General features: G+C 46.9%; 1 protein-coding gene across 3 annotated transcripts in view; it reads right to left on the bottom strand.

Annotated features, from left to right (window-relative positions):
- LOC144146030 (uncharacterized) overlaps positions 1 to 26,386 on the bottom strand; it is a 241,303-nt gene that overhangs the window by 78,397 nt on the left and 136,520 nt on the right. For 2 of the 3 annotated variants that reach the window (XM_077677948.1, XM_077677950.1), the window contains exons 2-3: positions 7,745 to 7,795; positions 967 to 1,056 (exon numbers count right to left, since the gene is read on the bottom strand). In XM_077677948.1, coding sequence (XP_077534074.1) covers positions 967 to 1,056; positions 7,745 to 7,795 — 141 coding nt within the window. The remainder of the gene's footprint in view (positions 1 to 966; positions 1,057 to 7,744; positions 7,796 to 26,386) is intronic. The other variant, XM_077677949.1, reaches the window with a different exon arrangement.

Raw genomic sequence — 26,386 nt, 5'->3', positions numbered from 1 at the left:
GGGTATTTTTGCTTTAGTCCTGGTTTTGTGTGGACGTTTTTCTTCCTTGTGTGTTTCAGTGTTCGCGTTCGTGTTGGATGATAATGATGATGATGATGATTATGCCCTGAAAGCGTTTGCGTTTCGCGACTGACACGGGTTTTTTTCGTTCCCCGTTGTGCAGTGAGCCACTATAGTATCCTATATTTAATTTATTTATTTTATTTATTTTCAATACTGCCAGTCTCATTCCGAGACCATAGCAGGTGGGCATACAGATGGTACATGCAGGTGGTACATAAATAAATATCAGCGCAGAAAACAGAAACAGGAATGTAGTGAAATGACAGTCATAAGAGCGAAAAATATACAAATTTGTTTACTTTTAATTAGATAGGAAGAATACGGAGCGGAAATTCTTGAACAACACACTTGAAAACTTACAACATGAACACACTCATAAGAAAAAGCATAATCAAGTCACGCTTTTTAACTTAAGACAAAGAAACCAACACCAAAAAGAAGAGCAATTGTGCATGAAATCCAGTGGTACACAGGCAAATAATACCAAACTTGCAAACACCCCAGTTAACACTTATATACTCCACATTTAACTGAGGGAAGGAGCAAAACTGGATACGGTTGTAACGATCATTAAGAGGACTCGGCAGGCAAAAGATGCTGCTAATGTAAATGCGTTGTAAGACTTGTTTAGCGCTTTATTGTCGAACGCAAGGCAGAAGCACCTCAGCTTGTAGATTTCATTCGAAAAGGCTAAAAACAATTCCACATTGCGGGAAAGCATGCCCATCTCCTGACTCAGCGGAGCGGAGCCTTTTCACATCGGGATGTTTTAATTGTGCACTTTCCAGCCAAAAACGCTGCGTGCTTCATTTTTTAACTTTGGGGGGAATTTACGTTAGGAGCACTTTTCTCTCGCGCCTCAAAGTGGCAAGTTATTTTCCGCTTTACCGGAAACAATCGCACCTTTTGATACAGGGTGAACCACGTGAGGCTTTTCATCCAACGACGAAGTCCGGTGGGAGCGACGCCCGGCTGCTCCATTGTTCCGGCCTGCTTTGAACGGAAAATAAAAAAGAAAAGGAGATAGGGGCGTTCGTGAGGTCGTTTTTTTATTATTGTGAAAGGTTCCTTTCATGTTAAGCTTTTACCATTGTCGCACGGCCAGATATTAGCACCTGGCCTGCTTTTTTTTTTTCACTTTTCCTTGAACAAAGAAATTTCTTTTTCTTCAGCGCAACGGGTACTCTTCTAATGTGCATTCTATAAATTGCAAAATAATGTATGGCCGTTCAGTAAAGGCGGATTTCATGTTTGATTGGTTGATTGGTAAAAATAAAATTCTGTGTTTTGAATTTCAGTTGCGTTCATCACTGCATTGTGCTAAGCCATGTACCTTGATAAAGAAAAAAAAAGTCGTCAAGAGTTCGAAAGTAAAATCTATATTTTTTTTTCTCCCAGGTAATGTACCTTTCCGGCTCTTTTATTTTCACGACAAAAAAAAAACGCTTACACAATACAAGGTCAGATTGCTTTTTCTGACCAGAAGGTGTGAAATTTTTGGGTTTTTTAATATTTATTCGAGAGTTATGCTTTAAAAATTCTAGTTTTTTTAAGCTCAGTGTTTTTTCCAAACAGCATGGCCTGACCTGTTTCATTCAAGCGCGTATTTACCTTGTTTAGCTATCCATACGTTGGTTTGCTGCATAATCACATACGAGGCAGAAAAGAAGTCAAGGAATGCATACGTAAACTTGTTTATGTATTTCCACTTCTAAAGTGTCATTACGCGACACGTTCCACATCCATGTAGGCAAACATATAAGGCTGGCCGCTGCAACATTTTTAAGGAATATTTAAAGAGTGACTCGGCCCCAACTGCATGATCGCGGGCTTCTTACTCCGAGTAGTTCTAAATTAGTTATCATAAGCCTGCCGTTGGAGCAAGACGAAAGGGGCCCAGGATGAACTCTAATGAAGCTTGATGGTTTCCAAACTGCATCAAAAAAATATAAAATAGAAACTAAGGTTTAAGCGCTTGTGATATGTCGCCAGAAGACGACAACGATGATGTGCCCGCGAGAGAGGCACTGGGTTCTGTTGCACGAGCGCGCCTCACGCGTCGAACGCTGGCCAGTGCTGTCTCCAACACCCGAACTACTGCCTATGTTCCCAACCTCTTGAGTTGTAATAAATCGTCGGCAGCCATCCACGGCTGTGCGGACGCAACAATTTGGCGACGAGGAAGACTGCGGACTCACCGGCACTTCACCGGCAGGTCACCGACGTCAAGAAACGGAACGACATGGCGACGTGCGACTTCGGTCGGCTACCCGAATTCAGCGGCAGCTCCGGCTCCTGGAGATCCTGGTATGGAAGGCTTCAATTCTTCTTCGAAGCTAACGACATCAAGGACGCTTCCAAGAAACGCGCTCACCTGCTAACGCTGTGCGGGGAACAGACTTACGACATCGTCTGCGCCCTCGTTCAACCCAAGCAGCCCAGCGAAGTGGACTATGATGACATCGTTGAGGTGCTCAAGTCTCACTTTGATCCGCAACCTTCTGAAGTCTTCTGCAGGGCACGCTTCCAACGACGGGACCAAAGGCACGACGAAACGGTCAGTGATTACGTGGCAGCGCTAAAAAAACTAGCAGCGGATTGTAATTTTGGCACCAGCACAGATATGGCTGCGAATCCGTCTATGCTACCACTGGACGTAATGTTGCGAGATCGTTTTGTCTGTGGTCTTCGGAATGAGCAGGTCCAGCAACGGCTATTTGCAGAAAAGGACTTGACGTTCAAGAAAGCTTTTGACTTCGCATTGAGAGCTGAAAACGCCGTTGAAGACCAGAAAAACGTCAAGGCGGAATGGAGAGAGATCCACAAAGCCAGTACAAGTACCTGCCATACGGGAAGGACAGGCCGCTCCAGCAGCTACGCCGAGAAGAAGAACCAACGTTGTTGGCGTTGTGACGCACAACATAGTCCGGACACTTGCAAGTTCCAGACAGCTTCCTGCAACTACTGCAAGAAACGCGGACACATCGAAAAAGCATGTATCAAAAAGCGGAAAGAGGCAAGAACTAAGGGGAACAACAGCATCGAATATCCATGTGAAGGAATTTCGACAACAGCATCAGCCCAGGACACGACTTCTCAAGAGTCGCCAAGCAAGGCGCTTTATGAGCTCAACACCTTAATGGGCATATCCAGCACCCAGAAGGTCATGATGCAGCTACGCGTACATGGCGAATCGTTGACCTTCGAAGTCGACTCTGGTGCAGCCTGTACTCTTATCAGTGAGACAACGTTCAGAGCCACGTGGACGAATGACCCACCTCGGCTCCAGACGAACAACATTCTCCTACGCACATGGTCAGGCCAGTCTCTTCCAGTGCTCGGCTGTGCAACGGTAGAGGTAACGCACAAGGGCAAGGCTTTTACATTACCGCTTGTGGTAATCAAGGGACCAGGATGTAACCTCCTCGGACGAAACTGGTTTCCTCATTTGGGAATAGAGATAACCGGAATCGACAAGATGATTGAAGAAACGGTGCGACAGTCCTCTGAATGCCAATCAACGCAGAAGGGCCCAACAAAAGCTCCGATTCCCTCATGGGACCGTCCCCAGACACCATGGTACACACTGCATGTTGACTTCGCGGGACCACTACTCGGGCGCACCTACTTGGTTGTTGTGGACGCGTACACCAAGTGGGTAGAAGTCCGTCACGTCACCCAGACAACATCCGCGGTTGTCATTGACGTACTCCGGAGCCTCTTCGCTACGTTCGGCATTCCACGAAAAGTCGTCTCGGACAACGGAAGAGCCTTTATTTCAACCGAGATAAAGCAGTTCTACGCATCAAATGGCATACAAGCTATGACGTCACCAGCGTATCATCCTGCAACAAATGGGCAAGAAGAACGATACGTGGCAGAACTGAAGAGAGCCCTCTTAATGGATAAACACTACTCCATACAGTGCAGACTTGCAAGGTTCCTGTATCGGCAGCACACGACGGTGCACACAGCCACAGGAATGACACCGGCGAGAGCGATGTTTGGCCGCGAACTTTTATGTCCCCTCGATCTGCTCAAGCCAGAGAAGGAAACGCAGACCTCTGATCACCAGCCGACGCTGAAACAATCACGTCGTTTCGAAGAAGGGGAAAGGGTGCTCATACGACAGTTCTTAAGAAAGCCAGATTGGATTGAAGGCGAAATTCTGCGCCGCGTCGGACCACGATCCTGGGTGGTAAAAAGCGCCCTTGGAAAGGTTCGCCGTCATCTGAACCACATCAGGAAAGCGAGCCAGAGCAGGACGCCCACGGACTGGAGCACAGCAGACGATTTCGCTGACACAGCACAAGAGATGCCGTCGAGTTCTGCTGTTCCACTGTTACCGGACTCGTTGGATACTCCAGATGTTTCCTCCCAACCAACGACCTCAACGTCTCAAGCAGGGACCACCCGGCAACTGCGACCAGCCGAGGCTAGGCGGCCTCCAGACCGCTATGGAGACTTTGTTTACTGTTGTCTCTAAGGGGGGAAGAATTGATATGTCGCCAGAAGACGACAACGATGATGTGCGCGCGAGAGAGGCACTGGGTTCTGTGGCACGAGCGCGCCTCACGCGTCGAACGCTGGCCAGTGCTGTCTCCAACACCCGAACTACTGCATATGTTCCCAACCTCTTGAGTTGTAATAAATCGTCGGCAGCCATCCACGGCTGTGCGGACGCAACAGCTTGCATGAACGAAACATCATAATCGACCAATTATTACAGTCTTGAAAACAACAAGCTATAAAAATACTGCCTCAAAAACTCGCTAAATGCAAAAAATAAAAATAAATGGCACATATTTTGTTCCTCGGAAAGGCGGTGCTTTAAATATTGCGGTTTTGATTTTTGCGATTCATTGTACACATGCTTGTGGTGTGAAGTATAGTTACATCCCTAATATCTGGCTAAATGTGTATATTGTACAATCTTTTCTTTCACTTTCTTTTATTTTTTTAAATGAAGACGCATCGCAGTTCACTTTTACTGCTCAATACCTGTCAGCGCCAACTAGTTTTACCGACTGCGTTATCCTGTGTATTTTTATCTTGGCCTCCCTGCTAGTCAGTGTGGGTAAATGCAGAGTACCGACCGCTTCGTGATAAAAGACAGTCGGTTGTCAGTAGGATGCACCGTGACATGATTTCGGAATACAAGTTGACGCTCTCAAATGACGGCAATTACTTGAAACCTAAAATGAACACTGGTACCTCTGTTACGAAATCAACAACTGAACTGCTTTTCCTCAATGCATGCAGGAATAAAGGCCGCCAGTTCAACTAACAGTTGCCAATTTGAACACAATCCGTCGAATTCAACGCAGCCCACCAATTTTTGCCAAATTTGAGTATTTGAGTATATGATTTTTATTTCTTGGCAAAACCAAGGGGAGGCTAAGACTAAAGGCGGACGTGGCCTGACAGGGGCCTCAGCCACCCTATTTACACCGTACATAATAACACGTCTGATCACAAATTTAATTATAATAGCACAATCGTAATGGAGAAATAGCACAAAGCAAAGTCATTACTACATTTCCTGTGTATTATACAAAGCATAGGTCTAAAATTCACAGAAATTGTGGCGCCAAGCTGTATTTCTTTTTTTCTTTTCTTTTTACGCGCACAGTCAAGACACTATGAATAAATGGTGGGAGACTCTACGCATTGTAATCTGCAAAGTATCAATTTGAAAATACGCCGTGTCAGAAATAAGGCACCGGAATATGTAAATATATAGATTTCGAATTTGCAGCTTCCTCAAAACATCAGAATATCCAGCTTCTACAGAAACAGGGCAAAGGGGTCATAATATGGCCGCTCCGCATCTCGACGAATCCAGCACTAGTACCGGCGGCTTGATGAGCAGAACCTTTTCTCGTCCCCTCCGTGTGCGTCGTGTGGTTGTAGCAGGTGATGCCGCACTATTGTGATGGACTTCCGTAAGCATGCAACGGAGCGCGGTCGGTTTTGTTAAAAAAAAAACCTCGATAGGTAGCACCCACGCATGCCTTTTAGGAGAGCGCCAATACCAGAACCAGCACTGGATTATAAGGAGAGACAGCTTGCGCTTAGTCCTCCAGTTTTTGAAGGATATAAGCGTATGTGACTCTTGGTTATTTGCCGCAAATTGTGTTAAAAAGGTGCTAATGTGGCGGAGCGATTGCAGGTACACCTTCCAAGGCTAGGTCCGCCCGTTAAGAACAGCAACCAATCGCCAATGCTGCGGACGGCCTGCCCATCGTGAGGTTCATTTTCTTATCCAAACCCAGTATGTAACCTACAGCCCAGTCCCTCCAGGGTAACTTGCCTGGTATTGTAATTTACTGGGTGCCCACACCGTAAAGGCTGCGTCTCTGCTCATTCGCATGAAAGATTACGACTTTTCTACTCTCCAGCACCTTTTTTCATTCATTTTGTGCTCACCTGGGGCCATCAGATTGATTTTATCATAGCCTATGAAAGCATGCTTATGATATCTTGGCTTCGGAATCGCGGCATTACCAAGGCGCTTGAAAAAAAAAAAATAAAAGCCGTTCCACTCAATGTGACAGCTGTCGGAAGTGTCGAGCAGCGATTCGCCATAATGGGCTGTAGCGCCGTTATCCGCTCACGGATACCACCCAATGCAATTCAAATTTCCCGCCTTCGCAGTGCTCGTGCACCCCCCTGCCTGTTCCTTTTGTGCTTGCTCTTCCTCCCGCCCGTTCCGGCGTTGTACTGCCGCTTTTTTCCCGCTTACTATCGTATAAACCAACCAACGAGTGTTCTTGAATAAATGAACGCGGGCGCTGCCGGTTGATTACGTATATTTTACCCCAAATGTACCTGCAGTTTTATTTGCGCTAAACAACGGGGCTATTATAAACAAGCGCAAGCGGTTCACGAGTTTCGAACGCTTATGACTATATAAACCGCTTGGCTTTTGAAGCCTCTGGGTTACGCGGCGATGACAGCCGCTACGACGGAACGCCGTGTGACTCTACTTGGGTCCAGCGAGCGAGCTACGACAACAAGGCGAGCCTTAAAGTGTCTGCACTTGAAAGGTGCAGAAAAGCTTGCAAAAGGTACAAAATGTACAAATTTTTGTGCGCGTTGAAACGTCTCAACTTTTGGTTTTGATTTTGTTAGCGAGGCGTAAATATGCGTCATTTATAGCGCAGCGCTTCGCTTTTTCCTTCCTTTTTCCTTCCTTTTTTCTTCCTTTACTTTTTTTTGCTTCCTTTCTATATTTTCTTTCTTTCTTAAATTTTTTTCCTTTACTTTTATTTTGTATTTCTTCCTTTCTATATTTTCTTCCTTTCTTTTTTTCTTTTATTTTGTCTGCTGATAACCTGAACAATAAATTAAACGCTGTATCGTAATAGTGTATAAGCTATAATTGTTTGGATGTATGTTTGCCGATTTGGAACATTTGTTTGTAAATTGTACGCCTGCAATAATGGCTAAACCGCTAATATTAATCACTTGTCATACATTCAATAATAAGAGGTCCCCTCGGCAGTGCTTCACTTCGGGACCTCTTTCTGTACCACTCCAATGTATTTGTGCACTATGATGTAACTAATAAACTTTGATTTGATTTGATTTGATTTGATTTGAGACATTTATCGGATACAGCAATTCGATTTAGGCCTACGCTTGCGAACGTAAAACATGGCGGTTGCACTTCACTTACCGATGGCGGCGCGTAGCGCATGACTGGCGACGGCAGCACCTCCCAACGGACCTGCACAGAAGAGGCAAAAAAGTCAGAATTAGAAAACATGTTGCCAGTTGCGCTACGCCGTATATTTTATTCAGACGTTGCCTGGCGTTTTAGCTCGCTGTCCCAGATGGGACCGCAATTTGGGAGGCCTAATTTGGGTGATTTTGGGCCACGTTACCTAGTAGTAATTAAGATAGCGCTAGCAGTACAGACAGGTTTGCGTAACATGACAACGAGACTACTTTTTAGCTAAATTAGAGAGAAAGAAAAAAAAACTGGCTTTGAATTCTGCACTTAACAAAGTTAACAAATGTATGTAGGAGAGTCCGTCGTACATCTCCCCCTCCCCCCCCTCCCCCCCGCCCTTACTCGCCTTCCCTTCTTTTGGCATTCCATGTAAAGGACACTGTAATTTACGGTGAGCTGTAATTACACCGTGGCTGCAGGAGTGTCATGCGGCACTTTATCATCTCTGAGCATTTTGTAAAGCCCTACGTCGCAACTATGGGTATGCAACATTTTGTGTGCATGCTACGTTTTAATGAAGCACACTGGGGGAGTTCGACTTTCTGCGCCTCCTTTCTGCAATTTATGCACCTCCTTTCCCCCACCATTTGTTCACAAACATAAAGGGGGTTGATAGCTACAAAAAATCATTTGTCGGGTATGTACACGTCTATTACATTTATGTCGATTCCGGTTATGTCAATGCAACAATTTATGTCACGCCTCGCCTTATTACGTGGGATCATGCGTGCGTCAAGTACTTTTTCTTCTTACTCGGCATACTCTGGAGCAAGCGTGGGTTCAAGGAGCCAAACACAGACGTATCGTTTGATGTCAGAGTTCGTGTTCTTCGAGAAGTCGCTTACAAAGACAGAGGTTCTGAAAAGAATGACTTTTCATTGGTCCGATTTGAGAAAACGTAATTAATAGCGCAACGACCTAGGCGGCAACGCCGGCACAGCTCGGCGTTTCTCCCTGTGACAGTGTTGAGAAAGAGTCCCTTAGAACACTGCCTCATTGAGAGCAGTGGCAGCGTGTTTCAGCGTCACAAGACAAATTACCGTAATCCGCTCTTTTGAGCGGTCGCGATTGTAAAGCGCTATTTAATAAATGAACGGACGAATGGCTCGACCGTTCCACAATGGCTCGGGTGGGAGGCTGGCCGCGGATTCGTTTCCTGTGCGACGTTTGGTTGCGGAAGAAGTGTTTCGTCAAAGGCTGCCGCGGAATTATTCGGAAGCCGATTCTGTTTAAAAGACCCTTTCGTTCTCTTTCGTAACACCAGTGACTGAAATGACGTTCTTTTGAGCACGGCGAGTGAGAAAGCGCAATTTAGCAGCGTTCGTGAATATAAATGGATATAGCATACGTAAAGAAACTCGGTTGTCGACAAGTCATCCAGTGCAAACTTCTCACTCTTCTTCCTGTCTGTGAAAAGCATCTGCGGCCGCTTTTCGACAAGTCGAGTTTCGCCAGCTAGGAGGCCTTTTTTGAAAGGCTTTTGTGTCGAAAATTAGAGCTGTTTAGCCGAGCTTGATTGTCACCTGGCGTGCCAGATTAGCTTAGCGGTAGCGTGGTTTAGTGCTTTTCAGAAACACTCCTAGACAACCTGAGCGCGCATCGTCACCACCACTCACGTAAGCCTACATGCGCGACGTAAAGCTCGCCCGGCTGAACGTCATGATGTCGAGAGTGTACTAAAGTTCCGTGCAGTAGTCGTCGTAAACGTGGCACACGAAGTGGAAATGGGAGCAGTCCGTCGTTCGTACAGCGCTAACAACACACATAAACGCACGAGTAAAGTTAAACCACGCAAAAGAAAAGCAATGTGAGTGGCGACACAACGGCCCTTCTCGCGTGGGCGCGTTATTTACGCTTACCTAAACAACGGGACCTACCGGCGCTGTCGACGGCCCACAAAATCACACACGGCTTCCCCGAGGCCGCCAAAAACAGGCGACGCTTTTCGCGGACGACGAGCCTGCGATGATGCACCCTGAAGCGTAGGGGGGCAGTTTACGCATAGCTTCCAGCAATGTTCCTTTGTTCGCGTTTTCCTCTTTGTTTTGCCTTATATATGTGGTGGTCGCGCATACAGTGGTTAACTGAGGTGGTGTTGATATCGTTCGATTAGACGCCTGTGGTTTTTTTTTTTTTTTTTCGCCCTTGCGCATTTTTTTGTTCGTCATTGCAGGACTTCTTAACGCGAAAGCGTTACTGAGAGAGAGAGAGTGCATCTTAATTCAGCAGAGGGGTGTAGGAGTGGAGCCTTCTTAGGGTTAACCGTTCGCAATCGTGGATGCTTCCGCTATCTCAGTCCTCGCGCACGGTAGAGGCCGCCTAGCATGCATAAATGTGTATGAATTTATGGATTTCCGAGTAAACTCCCTGACAAAACTTTTATTTGTAGAGAAGTGGAGACATCTTAGACCGAGATAAATTAGATGTGCAGAGCAGAGCCTTTAGAACAGAGCCGCCAGAACAGATCCTCTCTGTTAGTTTGCATAGCGCGACCGCGGCGCGCTCCAAATGCCGATTTCGGCTTTTGGAGCGTGATGTCGGCACCACTTAGTAGACTCTGCTTCATCCGAACAAGTGCTAAACAATAATCGCGTTAGGGCGGATGCACATTATTATTGTTGGGCACAAAGCTTCAGCACAGATTTAAAGATGCTGGGAGTTTAGTCTATATACGGTGTCACCAAGACCGCGATGCTGCGCTGTGATGGATGCTGGCTGCACTCATTGTAACTTTTGGGTGCCCGCCTTTCACTCTTGCGTTGCCCCCCCACCCCCCCCCCCCTCCCCCGACTCAAAAAATAAAAAATAAAATGAGGAAAAGTAAATTTCTGACGCAAATATTGCGATATTCTTGCATGCTTGTCTGCGAAATTGTGGGTCCTTTTTATTTATTATTTTGGACTGCCCAGAACTGCCCCATAGCAGCACCGTATTTTATTTTCGCATAGGATATTTATTGCGAAATCAGTCTCGGGCTCCGCACGGACTGCTCAGAACTGGTCTGGACAGGCAAATGAAATACACCACTAGTGTACTAGTGTTACACTAGTGTACTCCCGCGCAAAGCATTGCTTCAACACAGCTTATTAGGCAGCCCGAAGGTGTACGCACGCATGTACAGGGTCTATAGCGGAAACACGCTACTTAAACACGCGCACTGGCTACACCGTGGTGAACGCACCACACAGGGTCGATTTCTGCGACTGCGAGCCCTTTTTTTTCTCGTCATCCGTGCTCAAGTAGCAGACTGGGGAGAAGCTTCAGGAAGCGCGAACACTCGTGCCGCTCCCATCGTTGGCGTGGGCAGGCGTGAATGGCGTGACGACGGGGAAACGAACCTGGTCGTGTGGAGGGGGTCCTCGGCCGTTTGTCACGGACACGGATCACGACCTTCACGCCGGGGGACGTGTACGCGCAGAATACGAACTCGAGCGACCCTGTGTTTCGCGCACGACGCCGCGGTTTCTCCTTTTCCGTCAGAGAAGGTCGCCGGTTTAGACTCTCTACAGGAAATTCTTTATGCTCCCTTACCCCCAGCTGGAATGAAACAGCGCGTGCCGAGTTCTTTTTATGGGAACCTTAAAGAGGAGGGGAAAAAAAATATGGTGTTCAACGCGTCAAAGCTGCACCTGCAGGGCTATGAGGGGCGCCGTATTGGAGGGAGGCTCCGGATTAACTTTCACCACCTGGGGATCTTTACGTGCACCGAAATTTCGACACACGGGCGTTTTCGTACCTCGCCTCCACGTGAAAGGCCTCCACCGCGGTCGGTATCAAACCCTCGTCCCTGAGCTCTTAGCCCAGCGAGGAAAGAAGAGAGAAAGCCTCACTGTACCAATATTTGTATGCGTGCTAAGCAAAACGTAAAGGAAGCGATTAAAATAAATTCGATCGTTACATTGTGAATGCAGCCGATCGCTAAAGCAGCGCTTCTTTGCCCTGACCTTGCTCGTATTCCTCTTTGAATTTGTTTTTCTTTTTGCAGGCTCGACTCGTTTCTTCCTCCGCCTTTGTCGCAGGCAAGCAAAATATGAAGCTGAGGCATTCAACATGAGGGCGCACTTTTAAGTGCATCGCCGTTTTCAGACAGCGGAAGGGCTGCCCCCAAGCTAGCAATTCCTGGCGGGCGAAAAAAACATTTCTCCTGGCTGCTTGCGCGCTTTAGAGACGAAAGGCTGGTGATACCTATTAAATACTTGTTTTCTGCTACATTGTATTCGCGTCTCCGTCTACACTTTTGCTTTCTCGCCTTTGGCGCGGATTACATCAACAGGCTCAAGCTTTCTTTACTGTTTCCTTGTGTTTGCGTTTCTTTCTTCGCTGGGGTTTCCCCGTCTTTTGTCGCTAATTGAAGCAGCAAGGAGACTTCCGCAGAATCAGCTCCCAGAATCAGAGTTCACCGCGGCTGGGCTGCCCCTGTTCTACTTGCGTGCCGTCGCGTTCATGTTTCAGATGGCACGCACTGTTCCAACTTTTGTTTCGCTGGTGCCGTCCATGCGGAGGTAGCGCGGTCGTAATACATCCGGCCTTTACTGCAGAAACCAGTTTCTAATTCACATAAACTTAATGGTGTTCTTTTATTTACTTTTTACCGCGGCGGTCATTCTCTGTACTGGACAGCAACAACGACTGTTTTTTCGCGGAATGGGCACTTAAGGCTCTCGCTTTAAAAAGTACCCGGTCGGGAAAAATCGCTACTATGGAAAGCACAAGCTCAATGCGCAACGTCGCCCGTTAATGGGGAGCGCGAACTCTCGCGGGCGGCGTTGCAAGCTGCGACGGCGACGATTAAAGCTTCATCGCAGAGGGCACTGGGCACGCCCTCCGAGCGCGAGCGCCCGCACATGAAAAGCGAGCGAAATGGCGCGTCGTGCATGTCGTTCATGAAGAACTGCGAGGAAACACTCAGCGCGCGGGAAATACCGCGGTAATTAGCGGCACCTGTCGATTCCGAACGAGCGGAAAGACTTGCGCGTTGCCACTTTGAATTGTCGCGATTGCAGAATGGAGGGATCCTCGCAAGCGGAGTTCATGCCTTGGGTGGGCAGCATCTGTCTATCTCAGAGTAACAGACTCCTGTACTTACCCAGCTTTCTGGCGAATAATTCGTGTTTCTTGTGGCACGAAAGAAGGAATGAGAGTGTTTGTTTCTTTATTTATTAGCTTGCTAACTGACGTTGTCCTCCCATATCCTCCGGACATGGGATCTGTACCCTTATACAGATAACCTGTGACTTCAGGTGAGGCCTTCGTTCATTATTAGAGCATGATGATTAAGAAGAAGAAGAAGAAGAAGAAGAAGAAGAAGAAGAAGAAGAAGAAGAAGAAGAAGAAGAAGAAGAAGAAGAAGAAGAAGAAGAAGAAGAAGAAGAAGACGAGGAGGAGGAGGAGGGAGAGGGAGAGGAGGAGGAGGGAGAGGGAGAAGAGGAAGAGAAGGAGGAGGAGAGGGAAAAAGAGGAGGAGGGACGGGAAGAGGAAGAGAAGGAGGAGGAGAAGAGGGAAAATAGGAAGAGGAGAGGGAGAAGGAGAATGTTATGATGATGATGGGACGATTATGATGGACTGACTTGAATGCCGAAAGAACATAGAAACTCCACATTATGTGGGCCCCTTGACCGTGCCTAAGGGAGCATGCAGCAGAAGTGCGGAAGTCTGCAGCTATGTAGCACAAGATTATCGCCGCGCTTGATCCGATAATTTCACATTTAGTCACGCGCTATTACTACGTAGTTGTGCGTATCTTTGCTTCTTCCTCCACTTACTGTTCGTCTACTTTCATTTTTATGGCCGCACACTTATTTTTCCTCCTCATTTGAGCAGCTTTATGGCTCCAGCGTGTGTGTTCCTCTAGCCCTATAGCAGACCTAAGCGATATGATAGGCGCACTAAGCCATGGCCCGAAAGGTATTGCCGGAACAAAACTAGGAAGAAAATGGACGCAGACACGATAAACCCAATTTCTACAGGAGGAACTAGAAGCAGATCGATACTTTCACTGGGCAAGTTAAAATCCGAAGAGATAGCGCGGCAATCGTAAAGTAGATAGAACCTCAAGCGTTCTCAACGTTCCGCATGTTTTTTTTTAGTGTATGCATAAAGGGAACAGCAAATTCAAATACTAAAATTGGGCATAGAGATAGCAAACACTCGTCCAAAGCGTGCTTTATGGGCTATAAAAGCTCTGATAGAGTACCTGCAACACACAGGTATAAAGCAGTCTCTGTGAACAACTCAACGTTTCTGTGAGCATCAAGTTCTTGAACATCATCGCGTTCATCTTCATCACGTCATCAACTGGCGTAGCAAGTTAGGCATGTTAGCCCGGCTAACATCGCCAAACTTCATTAAAGATCTCTCTCTCTCTCTCTCTCTCTCTCTCTCTCTCTCTCTCTCTCTCTCTCTCTCTCTCTCTCTCTCTCTCTCTCTCTCTCTCTCTCTCTCTCTCTCTCTCTCTCTCTCTCTCTCTCTCTCTCTCTCTCTCTCTCTCTCTCTCTCTCTCTCTCTCTCTCTCTGCGGGAGCAACTCACAAAAGCCGACAACGACAGCGCGATACCGGACAATAAACAGTAAGCACAAAACAGAGACTGGCCAAACGTGCAGAATCCCTGAGAGGTATACGTATATGGCTACCAGCTCAGGAAGCGAAGCACATCCAAGCCACTGGCTTTATTAACTCACAACCATCGTGCGAAATCAGCATAATATCCCGTAAATCGTCCCCTTCCCGTCCCACGCTTCAATTGCGCCTCCATTCGGCCAGCATAAGCGCCTGTACCAGCGTGCATATCATCCATAATCAATTCATACGTCGTTATTCAAGCCACCATTAATGAACGTCTGCCTTTCAAACCTTGGTTAACCTAACAACCCGAAGAACCTGCATGAGATCGAATTGCTTAACAGTTCCGATTTTCGCAATGCTAACGGCCCTTACAATTCGCTTCCCGACGAGGTACATCCTCATGCACCCAGCGGCGCACCGTTCCCGAAGAGTTGAAACGATCCCCATTCATAATTGCAGGGCCGTGCTATACAAAATAGAGGAACATATACTTCACTATTATCGTGACGCATCCAAGCGTTCACATAAAAACTGTCCGCCAAGTATTGCCACAGCCTCCCTGACAAAAACAGCTCCTCCCATCGAAACTCTGCGCCGGTTTCAGGCATAAACGAATGTAAGTAAGGTTTAATCGAATGTACCCCCTTCTAGTCGTTTCGAGATTTTTCTTCGGGTCTTTGTCTACGCTTCACCAAAATTATTACCTGTCCATGTGGGCGATATTTCGTTATCAGTTTTAACATTTTAAGATTAGTGCTTCAATCCTAGAAGCATTACTGGGGAACTATTCAGGTGATTGAAAAATGAACACACGCCTCTGCGTCAACCGCTGCCCTTAGAAACAAGAAGCTAAGACAGTACCTCTGCACCACAACAGCAGACACTCTGGGCTGTGTCAGCCCTGTTTTACATATTCGAATGTCGTCGGACGACACTCTAGACACTGCGATGTAAGAAAGCTGTAGTGGTCTTATAAACACAAATACACGGGCGCATACCTACTTGGGGGACTCTTAAAGAAGGAATATGGCCGGCGCGACACAAGTTAGGAATGCCGTCTTCTTTGCTGACTCGCTTCTTGCTTGCTTGCACACTCGATATGTCAGAAGCTCGATGATCATATCTCGGGCTGTCGGCGAGCTTTCTCAACAAAATATCAAGTACCATTGTCCGTACGTTCTTGAAAGCTTAGTTTCGTTAATTTCTTTTTGATCTTTAATTTAGCGTCTGACCACATAGCATGAATTCCAGTTAGTTCGGGACAGAGTAGATATAACGCAATTTTATAGGAAGAAAGAAAACCCGGGAGCACTTTGTTATACCCATGGCAACTTACTAGTACTCGAAGGACGGGAAGCTCTGAAAACTTATTTTAATTTTTGTTTGTTTTTTCCTCCTTTATTGCGTCTACAAATCTTCAAAGCGAAACAAAATCTTCGCTCCGGGCCCGTTTACTCTGCAAGTTTCTTTCCCTAACGACTGGTCCGCGAACGCTCGAATGTCCCGATTTCTCTTCTAGTTCTCCCTTCGCCTACATTTTTATTCTTTGTGGACTCTACTTATTAGCACCCCCAAAAAGCCCTACCGGGAGAGAGAATTCTCTGGCGAAATTTCCCGCTTGTTCGCCTCGCCCGGCTCGAGCGTAACAAAAGCGAAACGCTGGCAGCGGACAACGGGCGGCCGAACTTGTCAGGCAGCGCCGGACAAGCCAGGCCCTTTGATCCAAACTGATTGGGGCAGCGTTTTGGGATTCGAAGAGCGGCCGCGTCTTCGTCTCGAGATCTCGTAGAACGGGTCCCGTTCGTCCACTAACTCACTATTTGGACCTGCTTATCTTGTTGGTGTGTTTCTGTTTGTGTGTGCGCGTGTGGGCGGAGACGGGAGAAACGTATTAAGCCCTTTTGTCGAGCGCTGAGCGAAGTGGTCGTGGGTTCTCCGACAAAAGGGGCTTCTTTTCTTTAAAGCCCCATTAAAAGCGGGCACTAATGAGGTTGCTGCCCGCTTTGTGCGACCTCCGGACCGTGCTCGGAGTGTCTTTCTTTCTTTTTTCCCCCCTGCTTTTTTTTTCTTTTTCTTTCTTTTTTCCCCCCTGCTTTTCAACGCTGCTTTTTTTGGAGAGAGGGCTGGGGGTGTCTGCACTGCCAACAGTGCGCATGCTCTTACCCCGGCTCAACGCCACGCGTAGGGCCACACGTGGGCAGAGAAAAAATAACGAACCGTTTCTCGTGTGCCTCCCAGTACCGATTTTGACCATTGTTATCCGTCCCATATCGATCCTCGAGACATGTATGGGCGCGGCTTGGGATAAACTTAAAAGGAAATGGAATAGCCGTATGCGTCTCCTAATTTATGCCGGTGCGTACGGCAGTGAAGCAATGAACATGCGCTGTTTTTAGGACATCTACGTCTGAAGATGTTTGACGTGATAGCGGTAGTTCGTCGTCGAGGGAGAGTTTTGCAAAGCAGCTGCTACGTTCCGAATTTTGTTTACCGAGGACTCATGATGAGCTGAATGATCGAGAGTCAAGATTAGCCGCAACGGTTTTTAAAACCGCCGCGCCGCAGGAAAGGAAGACGCCATCGACGCTGGTGTCGCTCAAGATGTGGGCGTGAAAATGTGTGGCTGAAGTTGTTGGAAGGCTTAAATGAGACGGCAGCAGTGCCAGAATTTTTAAACACGTAGCTCCGACGAGGGTACTCTGATGCTCGTAGGAGGGATAATATTTGTGTGTTTTCTTTGTGTCTACACCACGAACAAGCATTTATATTTTGTGTCTGTGTCAATAAGCATGTAGTTGATAGAGTGTGTTCGTGCCATCAATGTATTTCTACCGCTCTTAGTTCTATGCGTACGTTTTTCGCTATAAAACCTGCGTAACTCTGAGAGGCTCAACAGTCTTTGACAGAGATATCTTTTAGTCCTGGGAGAAACATCAGACCTCCAGCGTTGCTTTGCAGTTACACTTAATCATCGACCTATCGCCGTGTAAGAGAGAGAGAGAGAGAGAGAGAGAGAGAGAGAGAGAGAGAGAGAGAGAGAGAGAGAGAGAGAGAGAGAGAGAGAGAGAGAGAGATCTATGAAAATCTGCTGTGTGCAAAGGAATAAAAACTGACCGCAGCCCTATACCCATTCATAAAGCGAAAGAACGAACATTGGTTCCTGTCCCCCTATTATGTACGCCCAAAAGCGTTAACGTCCACCTAAAGATTGGCACGTAGCCAGCTGCAACCTCCGTTTTACTTCGCGCGAAAATGAGTATTGAGTAAACTCTTTAGATGAGCTAAAGAAGTCGGCCTGGGAATAAACTTGGCTCGCCGTTAAAAAATCAGAACGAGCTTTACAATAACGCGAAGCACTACTATTCAGTAGATTAGTTAGTGAGATAGACGTTCTGGGAGCCGTCATGCCCTGCGCGTCTGGATCGCGTCTTGTTGGATGTCGAATACCCAAGGAAATATTATTACGGAAACCACACGGCTGTAAACGTTCTGGTGCTCATGCTGCAGATGGAGTGTGTTAAAGGAGCCATGAAGACAAAATACAAGTTGGGTTTATTAAAAAGAGGGCTTAGTCCCGATAACAATGATACCAATATCATCGCAATCTTCGAACAAATAACGGAGATATTAAAGAAAACGTGTGAAGCAGTCGCGACCCCCTAGCCGATTTCCCGCAACTTTTCTATGACGTCACGGAACCTTGTTTGTGCGATTGGCAGCCGCCTAACTGACCTGTCGTGACGACACATGACTGGGCGTCTGTAATGGGGCCTCTAGTTCCATTTGACCGCATCACTTGAATGCTAACATGCAGTTATCGCACTGAAAATTATGTTTTATTGTTGGCCCGTATGACGTCACTCTTGTTCATAACACGTCACTGTGGCGCAAAATTTGAAAGTTGTTAAATACTTCTTGCTTTTTTTTGGTCAAAAAAACCTCTTTTGGGGCTGTAATGGAGCTGAGTGTGATACTGAATCCTAGTTCTTTCAAATTAAACGAAGTTGCATTTTCTCTTCATGGCTCCTTTAAGTAATATACTACGCGGCTTAACGTAAACCAATCTTCGCGGTTCATCAAACTGCGCTTGCAAAGTGTTTCGGCACTCTGGCCTTCTTACGCGCGCAGTTTATTATTCCCCCGACGTCAATTACGCGCTGCGGTTCCGGGTCGAGAACCGTTAATCCATTTATGCGCGCTTACGGCGGCGTCGACGCCTAAGCATCGACGGCGCGCAGCATAATCATTTCAAGGCGTCGCTTGAAAAAAGAAACGGTCCTTTAAAGGCGTTATGGACCTCGTAGAAGTACCCCTGCAAAGACGGGACATCGTAACTTCTTTTGTTCAGTGCCCAAGGACAGTTGGCTCCTCTTGTTTAAGAAACTTAAATTACGCGAGCGAGTTTGTTTTATTTGCTGCAGCATCTGTTAAATTAGAGATGACGTGGTAGGTTTATTTCACGACACGGATTATCAGCCACGACGTTAGGATGTGTGGTACCTTTCATACGCACCATGCAATTTTTTTGCGTTTTTTTCGAAGAGATGTACTCACTCAAGTAGCAGCTCATATGCCCGAGACTTCAAAGCGCAAGCACAGCAAGCACGTAAAATGCATCGGAGTTATTTCCGGTCAGCCGTACGTTGGACGATGCGAGCGCGTGTAAGTAAAACGCCACAGGAAGCCCCGTCAGAAAGCGGACATCGTGTGTGCGGCCGCGCGATTCAATCGTATATTTTCCAGCCGACACACAGACGGTCTCGCGCGAGAACTCGGCGCTAGGCCTAATGAAGAGGATCGGGCGGTGTGGTGCGCCGGCGGCGAGCGAAAGTCGTTACTTTGATCCGCCGTGCGACGATTTCGGACACGCGCCATCGGCCGGCCGAGACGAACGGCAAAGGCGTTGCTCTACGCCCTCGCCTCTTCATTCCCTGAGGTCTGACTCAGCGAAAGGACGCTTTTTTTTTTTTGTGGTCGTCCCACACCCACGACGTGTCTGTTTGTACTATATCTGTAGTTGTCCCTTGTGCCGCCGAGCTTCTTTGCCTTAATTTGGTTTCGTCCGTGCCTATTGCTGCATTTCCCGTGACTGTGCACTGGGAGAAGGAAGAGAGTCGCGAAACGGATGGCTAAGTTGCTTTCGAGCGTTGCAGTTTCTCAACCCGGCCGCTGTTTTGTTTTTTCGTTTTGTTTTTTTCTGCACACTTTTTCTCAGTGCGAAACATCTGTTTCACACTGTGTCTCTACTCTCACTTTTCTCCGCGAGTTAGTCGTGAGTTCTTTTTTTTTTTTTTTTTTTTTGCTCTGTATCTTGGCTTCTGGCTGGACCAAGAGCAGATTGAGGGTTTCTGTAGGCCCAACAAGATCAATCGTAAACATTGCTCTGGTTTTTTATAGGCCCAACAAGATCAATCGTAAACATTGCTCTGGTTTATAATACTTCTATACAGTTCACATATGTAATCTAGCATCCATTATTTATTTTCACATACTCTGTACAATTCGCCGAACCAAATTTTCGGTTTCCTTTTTCTTTTTGCAAAGATCAATCTTAAAGACAACAGTTCAAGGTTTTAACGTTTCTATTCAGTTCACGCATGCATAATGCCATTCATATTTCCTTTTTACGTACCGTGCATAATGCGCTCGACTAACATTTCCTGCTATTTCTTTTTTCTCTTTACGATAATACTTAAACTCAAACTTACAAAGTACAACATTAAAAAGAAAACCAAACCCGCACTCTGTTATGTGCTGAGATCTGGTCTTGCTTTGGGAAGCTTCGCTTGTATTATTTATTTTTAGTTTTCTACAAAGCTCGTCTTGGTCGTCTGCGCCAAATGGACAAAAAGCTTTCCTGTATAGCGCGCTTTTTTTAACGCTCTTGAGTTAAGCGGACGAGTGCCCCGCGCAAAAGAAGTACCGCCTACGTTTAGACCCTTCCTTTTTCTGCATTCTTTTGCGTCCTCTTTCCTTCTTCACTCAAACACAAGTATTTTATCGAAGGCGTAGCTTCTTGAGGAATTCGGCTCCCAGCTCTTCCGAGAATTTCTCCTGTTTACTTCGTTGCTCGAGACGATCTGCCCTTCACTGGTAGAAAAGCAAGATGCATGCACCGAACAGTGCGAAAACGAAATACCGCTAAAAAAAAAGAAATAGAGCAGAACCATGCTGGTATTGAATGCATCCTGCATTCTCGACGTCGCGAAGTCTTTCCCGGTATACCATGCTTCCCTTCATGTCGGGCGAGTAAGCAAATTCTTGGCGATTCGGGGTGGCGCAAGCAGGATTCCTAGTAGCGCATACGGCTTAACATTTGCCGTTCTGAGCGATGTCCACGATACTTAATTATTTGTGCTGCATTGGCTACAGTGATTTCCCTACACCCCCCCTAGGGGGTGTGTAGACCCCCCCTAGTTTTTCTGGACACCCCCCCTTGAATCCCCAAATTTCACTCTTGTCAGTCCTTGTATGGACCTTTTTCAGTATCGATCTGCGCATGCGCTGTTGAGCGCTCGTTTTCGGCCCTCAACAGGGTTTTGTCATCAGAAAGAAGCCGTCTTCTTCCCAACCATGTGAATGAGCTGATGAGCATAACTATTGAAGGTCCGGAGGTACCCGATGCGCGAGATGCTATTGACGTTGACCGACATGTTTTAATCATTTCATCGCAAAAGCGGTGCAGTGCTACAGCAAGAAGCCTAGACGGTTGTAAATAAGGTGCGGCGTTATGAAGTTCTAGTCTTCAAAAATGCGTACTTCTCCAATTTTTATTTTGGAATTTATTGCTTGGTTCTTTCATTCGCAATAAAAACGCTTTGTGTTTCTGTGAATGCATAAATAAAATTTCACGCTTTCGATATTCGAAGATTTTTTTCAGCGTCTTTATTTGGCCTAGTACCATGTGCCCAGTCTTCAATTGCTTTTGTTTTTATGGACCCTAGATGATTAGCGCTGCTTTCACGCTGCATCAAGTAAGACGTGTGCAAGTTTAATTATAAGAACTGCAAATAAATAACATATCGATTCGTCAGAGTCCACTGGTACAGAGCAAGAACAAGCCCGTGAAGAGGTACAAGCAAAGCATATATCGACAAGCACTCACCCAAAATTACTTCGACTGAGGCCGCCTTTGACTTGAACTAAGTGCAGTAAACACACATATAATTTACTTTCTTCATTGACCCGCCGCGGTGGCTCAGTGGCTAAGGCGTTGCGCTGCTGAGCACGAGGTCGCGGGTTCGATTCCCGGCCGCGGCGGCCGCTTTTCTGATGGAGGCGAAAAGCAAAAACGCCCGTGTGTACGAGATTTCGGCGCACGATAAAGATCCCCAGGTGGTCAAAATTAATCCGGAACCCTCCACTACGGTGCGCCTCATCGCCTGCGTTGCGTCGGCGCGTTAAACCCCACAATCAATCAATCAATTACTTTCTTCATTGATTCGATGCCGTTCTTTGTTTACAACCGTAATCTTTGCAGACGCTCTTTCACCATGTACATTTAAAATGGGCAATTTGGCGTGGCGAAGCGCTACGGAAGCTAATCGTGGCGTTTTAATAAATCGGGAGCGTACAATCGGTGCCTGATTTATAAGTGCTGCATAATTCGTGTACTACCTAAACATTGTTTCAAGAACTCAAATTTCGTCACTGGCCCAGGTAACAAGTTTGAAAATGTCCTTATACGTTGAAAAATGGCGAGAAATAATAATAAAAAAAAAATTGAATACGGACCTTTCATGGTAAAAAATGAATTTCTCTAAATTTGTTTTTTTTCTTAGATTGTATAGAAAGCACCGCCTCTCAGGCGTATATATATAAATATATATATATATATATATATATATATATATATATATATATATATATATATATATATATATATATATATATATATATATATATATATATATATATAAAATGAAAAACGTACGCCACGGGGATGATCGTTTGGTTAACAGACGTCTATTATTTAACTAGTGGGATAAAAAAACAGCTTTTCTAGTTTATGAACCCCCCCCTCCCCCCAGAGCCATTGAGACACCCCCCTTGATTCGATGCCTGGGGAAACCCCTGATTGGCTATTTTGTTCGCGTGGTGCTTCTTCTTACAATCCCCCCGTTATTAGTTGGTCACGCTTCTAGTATAGACAGGGAACAAAATGGGGCCTCAACTTTGCTTGAGCAGATAGTGCTAGATTAATCATCGTTCAAAAATTTATACTGCAAAATCGTTGCGGTACTTATCATACTCGATACCGCAGCTTTCGCAGCTTTATAAAACTACGTTCTTTCTAACAGCCTGACAATATTAGCCTTGCCTTAAAACACGCTCAACATACCCTTCTTAACCCTTAGCTACGGGGGCGACGGGGGTCCAAATTTGCATTCAAACAAATCCCGATATTTGTTCATGGCTTATGTTTAACATTAATTAGTTTATTTGCAACTGTCACTACATTTGATTTGCGACGTTCCGAATAGCAAAAACGTCACATGTTGACGCTTTTATAGCTATTTCAGGTGAAGGATGCTACTACAATTGAGACAAACGTCGACCCGTTCCCGCAACGTTCTGAGAAAAGCTTATATCCGTTGCACCACCACACTGCGCGTAACCTAAAGAATCCCCCCTTGCACGGTTTTGCTCACAGAGTAGTGCACCTAAAACGCTGTTCAAGCACCTCATTAAAACCCCGAATGAACAGCACGGAAGGTCTGCCTCCGCGTAGACGCCCGTCAGACTGCGTGTGACGGCAGTCTGCGCAGCGGATTGACGGGCCCAGCAGTCTGCGTCTGGCAGCTGTCGCAAAAGTTTTGTCCAGATTAGCGAACTTTCCCTGGTGCGCACCGACCCGGAGCCGGGTACAGACTTCCTTCACGCCATCTCGTCCCTTCTCTTTTCGGGTTGTCGTGATTTGATACCGCCCGCTACGCATCTTCGTGCAGGTCAGTACACACACGAACGAACACGTGCCCGGGGCCGTTCGCGCGCTCCAACTCGTAGGCCTAACGAACGCGCTCCGAGAAGAAGGCTCGCTCTTGGCCGATGCGGCGCGATGCACCGCTGCCCGGGCTTTGTGGGCGTCGCGAACAACGCAAGCAGAGACGCAGCACTCAATTAGCGGCGCGGTGCCACCCCGGTAGGCGCCGCTGGCGTAAAACAAAGGACGCGGCGAGGCGGACGGCGGAACGGCGATACCGCGCTTCTTGGCGGTCGCACAACTTCCCGAGCCGGACCTTTCCCTGACAGATTCTGCCGCGATGCTTCTGACTGTTAAGCGCCGTGGGTGTAGTTACGTGCGTGGGTTGAAAGCAGAGATGACAACACTTACTTCTGTGTCGGCTATTGGCCTTTCTCTTTGCATTTTTGGCTCAGCACGCAAGTTGTATACTTGAAAGAAAACACCTTCGACAGAACTCGGTCTGTTCGGGTTAAATTTGAGGAAGAGGCAAACACACCAACCAATCGCTTTTATTAAAAGCGGTCCAGCTTTTAATAAAAGCTCTTTAAATAAAGGGACCGCTTTTAATAAAAGCCCTTGGTTAGCGTATTTGCCTCTTCCCCAAGAGCTTTGTTGTCTCAAGCGTTACTTACTCTCATTTTGTTATTAAAGCGGGGCTTTCTGTCTCACTGATCGTATATGTTGCGTCATAAACGCACTCCGGGAAAGGCAATTCTCTCAGATGACGATGATGATCGCGGGTGAAGTGAAAGAATGGAATGGAATGGATGACTTTCTTAGAAGGAGGTCAATAGGCCCTGTTGAGGGACACGGAAAAAAGGGTAGGGGAAAAATACCCTCCCGTCGTCGTCGGAATCGAACGTTGGTCCCTCGCGTTATGAAGCCGACGTTTATCCGATTTCGCCACTCCGACGTGGTCGAAGCAGCTTTCATTTGGAGAGGGGTGCATGAACGTGTAAAAATTAGACATAAAAATCATGCACGCCTCCGTCTAACGACGACGATAGTTGAACGCGAAGCTTCCTTTGTGTCAAATCAAATAGCGGAGGGTCAAAGTCAAAGCCGCTGCGATCAGAAGTCCAAACTGCGTGCGAGTCAAAGCTCAACGAGTCAAAGCGCAAACTGTCTGCGCTTTGACTGAGACGACAACCACGGAATCCATAGCTCGAAAGCTTCGCGTTTCACCATCGTCGTCGTTAGACGGAGGGGTGCGTGATTTTTCGTATTTATCCTCGTTTCCGTAAAAGTCAGGTCAAAGCATTTCCACCAGATCCTAGCATTATTTTTAATCAATTTTTAATACTGCCATAACTTACCCGTAATTTTGTTTATAATCGCGCTGAAAATATTGTTTATTTACGTGCCCTAGTTTACCCCATTGGGGCCCTCTAAGTAGGCGTTTTCGTGTTTCGTGTAGCACTTGCAGTCATGGTACCAAAGACAACTTTACAACATCCTCTCCCGGTTTGGGATCCGTTGCTGGCGAAGATTTTTTTCTAAGAAAGAGCGGGGGCGCACTAAAGACAAATGTAATGAGGAAGAAAAAACAAAGGGGGGGGGGGGGTCTGGAACAACAGGGAAGCCGTTGAAGGAGAGGGCAGCTTTCAGGTCCTCTGCAGACTACCATCCATTCACTTGCTCCCGCATCTGTTACTTAGTCGCTACCTGAAACCCGTATCAGAGTCCTTCAATGCCGTATCTTCGCGTTCTTCTTCGTTTCATCCGTGCGATCGGACGACGCTGCCGACACGTCGCATTCCGACGCGTACGCGGATGTGAAGAGGAGAGAGAGAGAGAGAGAGAGAGAAGACGTTGCCAGTCTTGGTTTTGCTTGGCTTCATGGGGACGGCGGTGAACGCAGTAGAGTGGAGAGTGGTGCGAGGAGGGTGAGGAGGTGACCGTGCAGTGAAAGCCGAAAGAAAGATGAAGTCGAAGAAGTAGAAGTAGAAGAAGAAGAACGGGAACACGAACAAAAAGAAGATCAAGAAGAAGAAGAACAAGAAGGACGAGGAGAAAGGTGAGGAGGCAGGGTACTCAAGGGTGCCCCCCCTCTCCCAGTCGGTTTCAACATAGGCGCCACGGGCGGGCATCGCGGAGGCGGCATTCAAATATGCAACGGCGCTTCTTCCTTGCGAGCCTTTCTGTCCCGTCTACTGCGTGTCGCGCTTTCAGCGGCCGCGTTCCGTACCAAAAAAAAAAAAATACGGCGCGTGAGCTTCTTAAAGGCATCATCCGCTCGGCGTTTAGTAGAAGGAGACGCACGGTTCATTCTTCACGACTGTTTATGTCGCCTCGCTTGTGCTGCGCCGGTTTGTCGCGCTTCGCGCCACGACACCGCCGCCGCCGCCGCCGCCGCCGCGCTCTCTTTTCCATTGTGCGGCGCCGGCAGTGATTTGGAGGGGGGCTTTCTACTTCGACAGCTTGTCGGTTCGGTTCCGTTAGACGAGCCGTTTCTATTTGCGAGCCGATGCAGCGGGCTGCGGAGAAAGGCACGAAGAAAAAATGGAAACGTTCCGAACGCCGGCTTTGAGCAAAGGAGATGAACGAAACATGCGGGACGTCCCGGGGCCGCGATATACTAGAGCGGGGCCTGAATTTGTAAGGACGTGTACACGACATGCGAAGAATGCGGGAAAAATAGAAGTCTGTGCGCAGCGCGTTGCGAGTATTGTTTTGTGCGTCTGCGGAATTCGGCGGGTAGAGTAGGCGCGACGGCGAATTTTGAGGGTTTTTTTTTTTTTTTTTTTTACAATGAGCTTTGTACGCCTTCTGTTGGCGGAATACGTGCGTGACAGAGACACTTGAATACGGTTCAGCGCCGGTACTTGAATACAGTAGCGTATCGGTTTCGTAAGGTACGGGACATGTTGTTCTGGGTCCTTTGAATTGCGAGATCAGATCCTCTTTTTTTCTGTTTTTGTCATCAACTTTTCTCAAGAAGACGCCAACCTTTGCTGGTTTTGTTGTTTGCCTCAAGAGTACTACTCGTCATTGTATATGCTTCAATTATTTTATTTCGTTCCTATTTTACGTTCCTGATTCTTAAGAGTAAATTGAA

Source organism: Haemaphysalis longicornis, unplaced genomic scaffold (genome assembly GCF_048455015.1).
Source record: "Haemaphysalis longicornis isolate Haplotype H1 unplaced genomic scaffold, Haemaphysalis longicornis Haplotype H1 scaffold_7, whole genome shotgun sequence".
Classification (NCBI taxonomy): domain Eukaryota; kingdom Metazoa; phylum Arthropoda; class Arachnida; order Ixodida; family Ixodidae; genus Haemaphysalis; species Haemaphysalis longicornis.
This window is presented reverse-complemented; position numbering and strand designations above follow the sequence as displayed.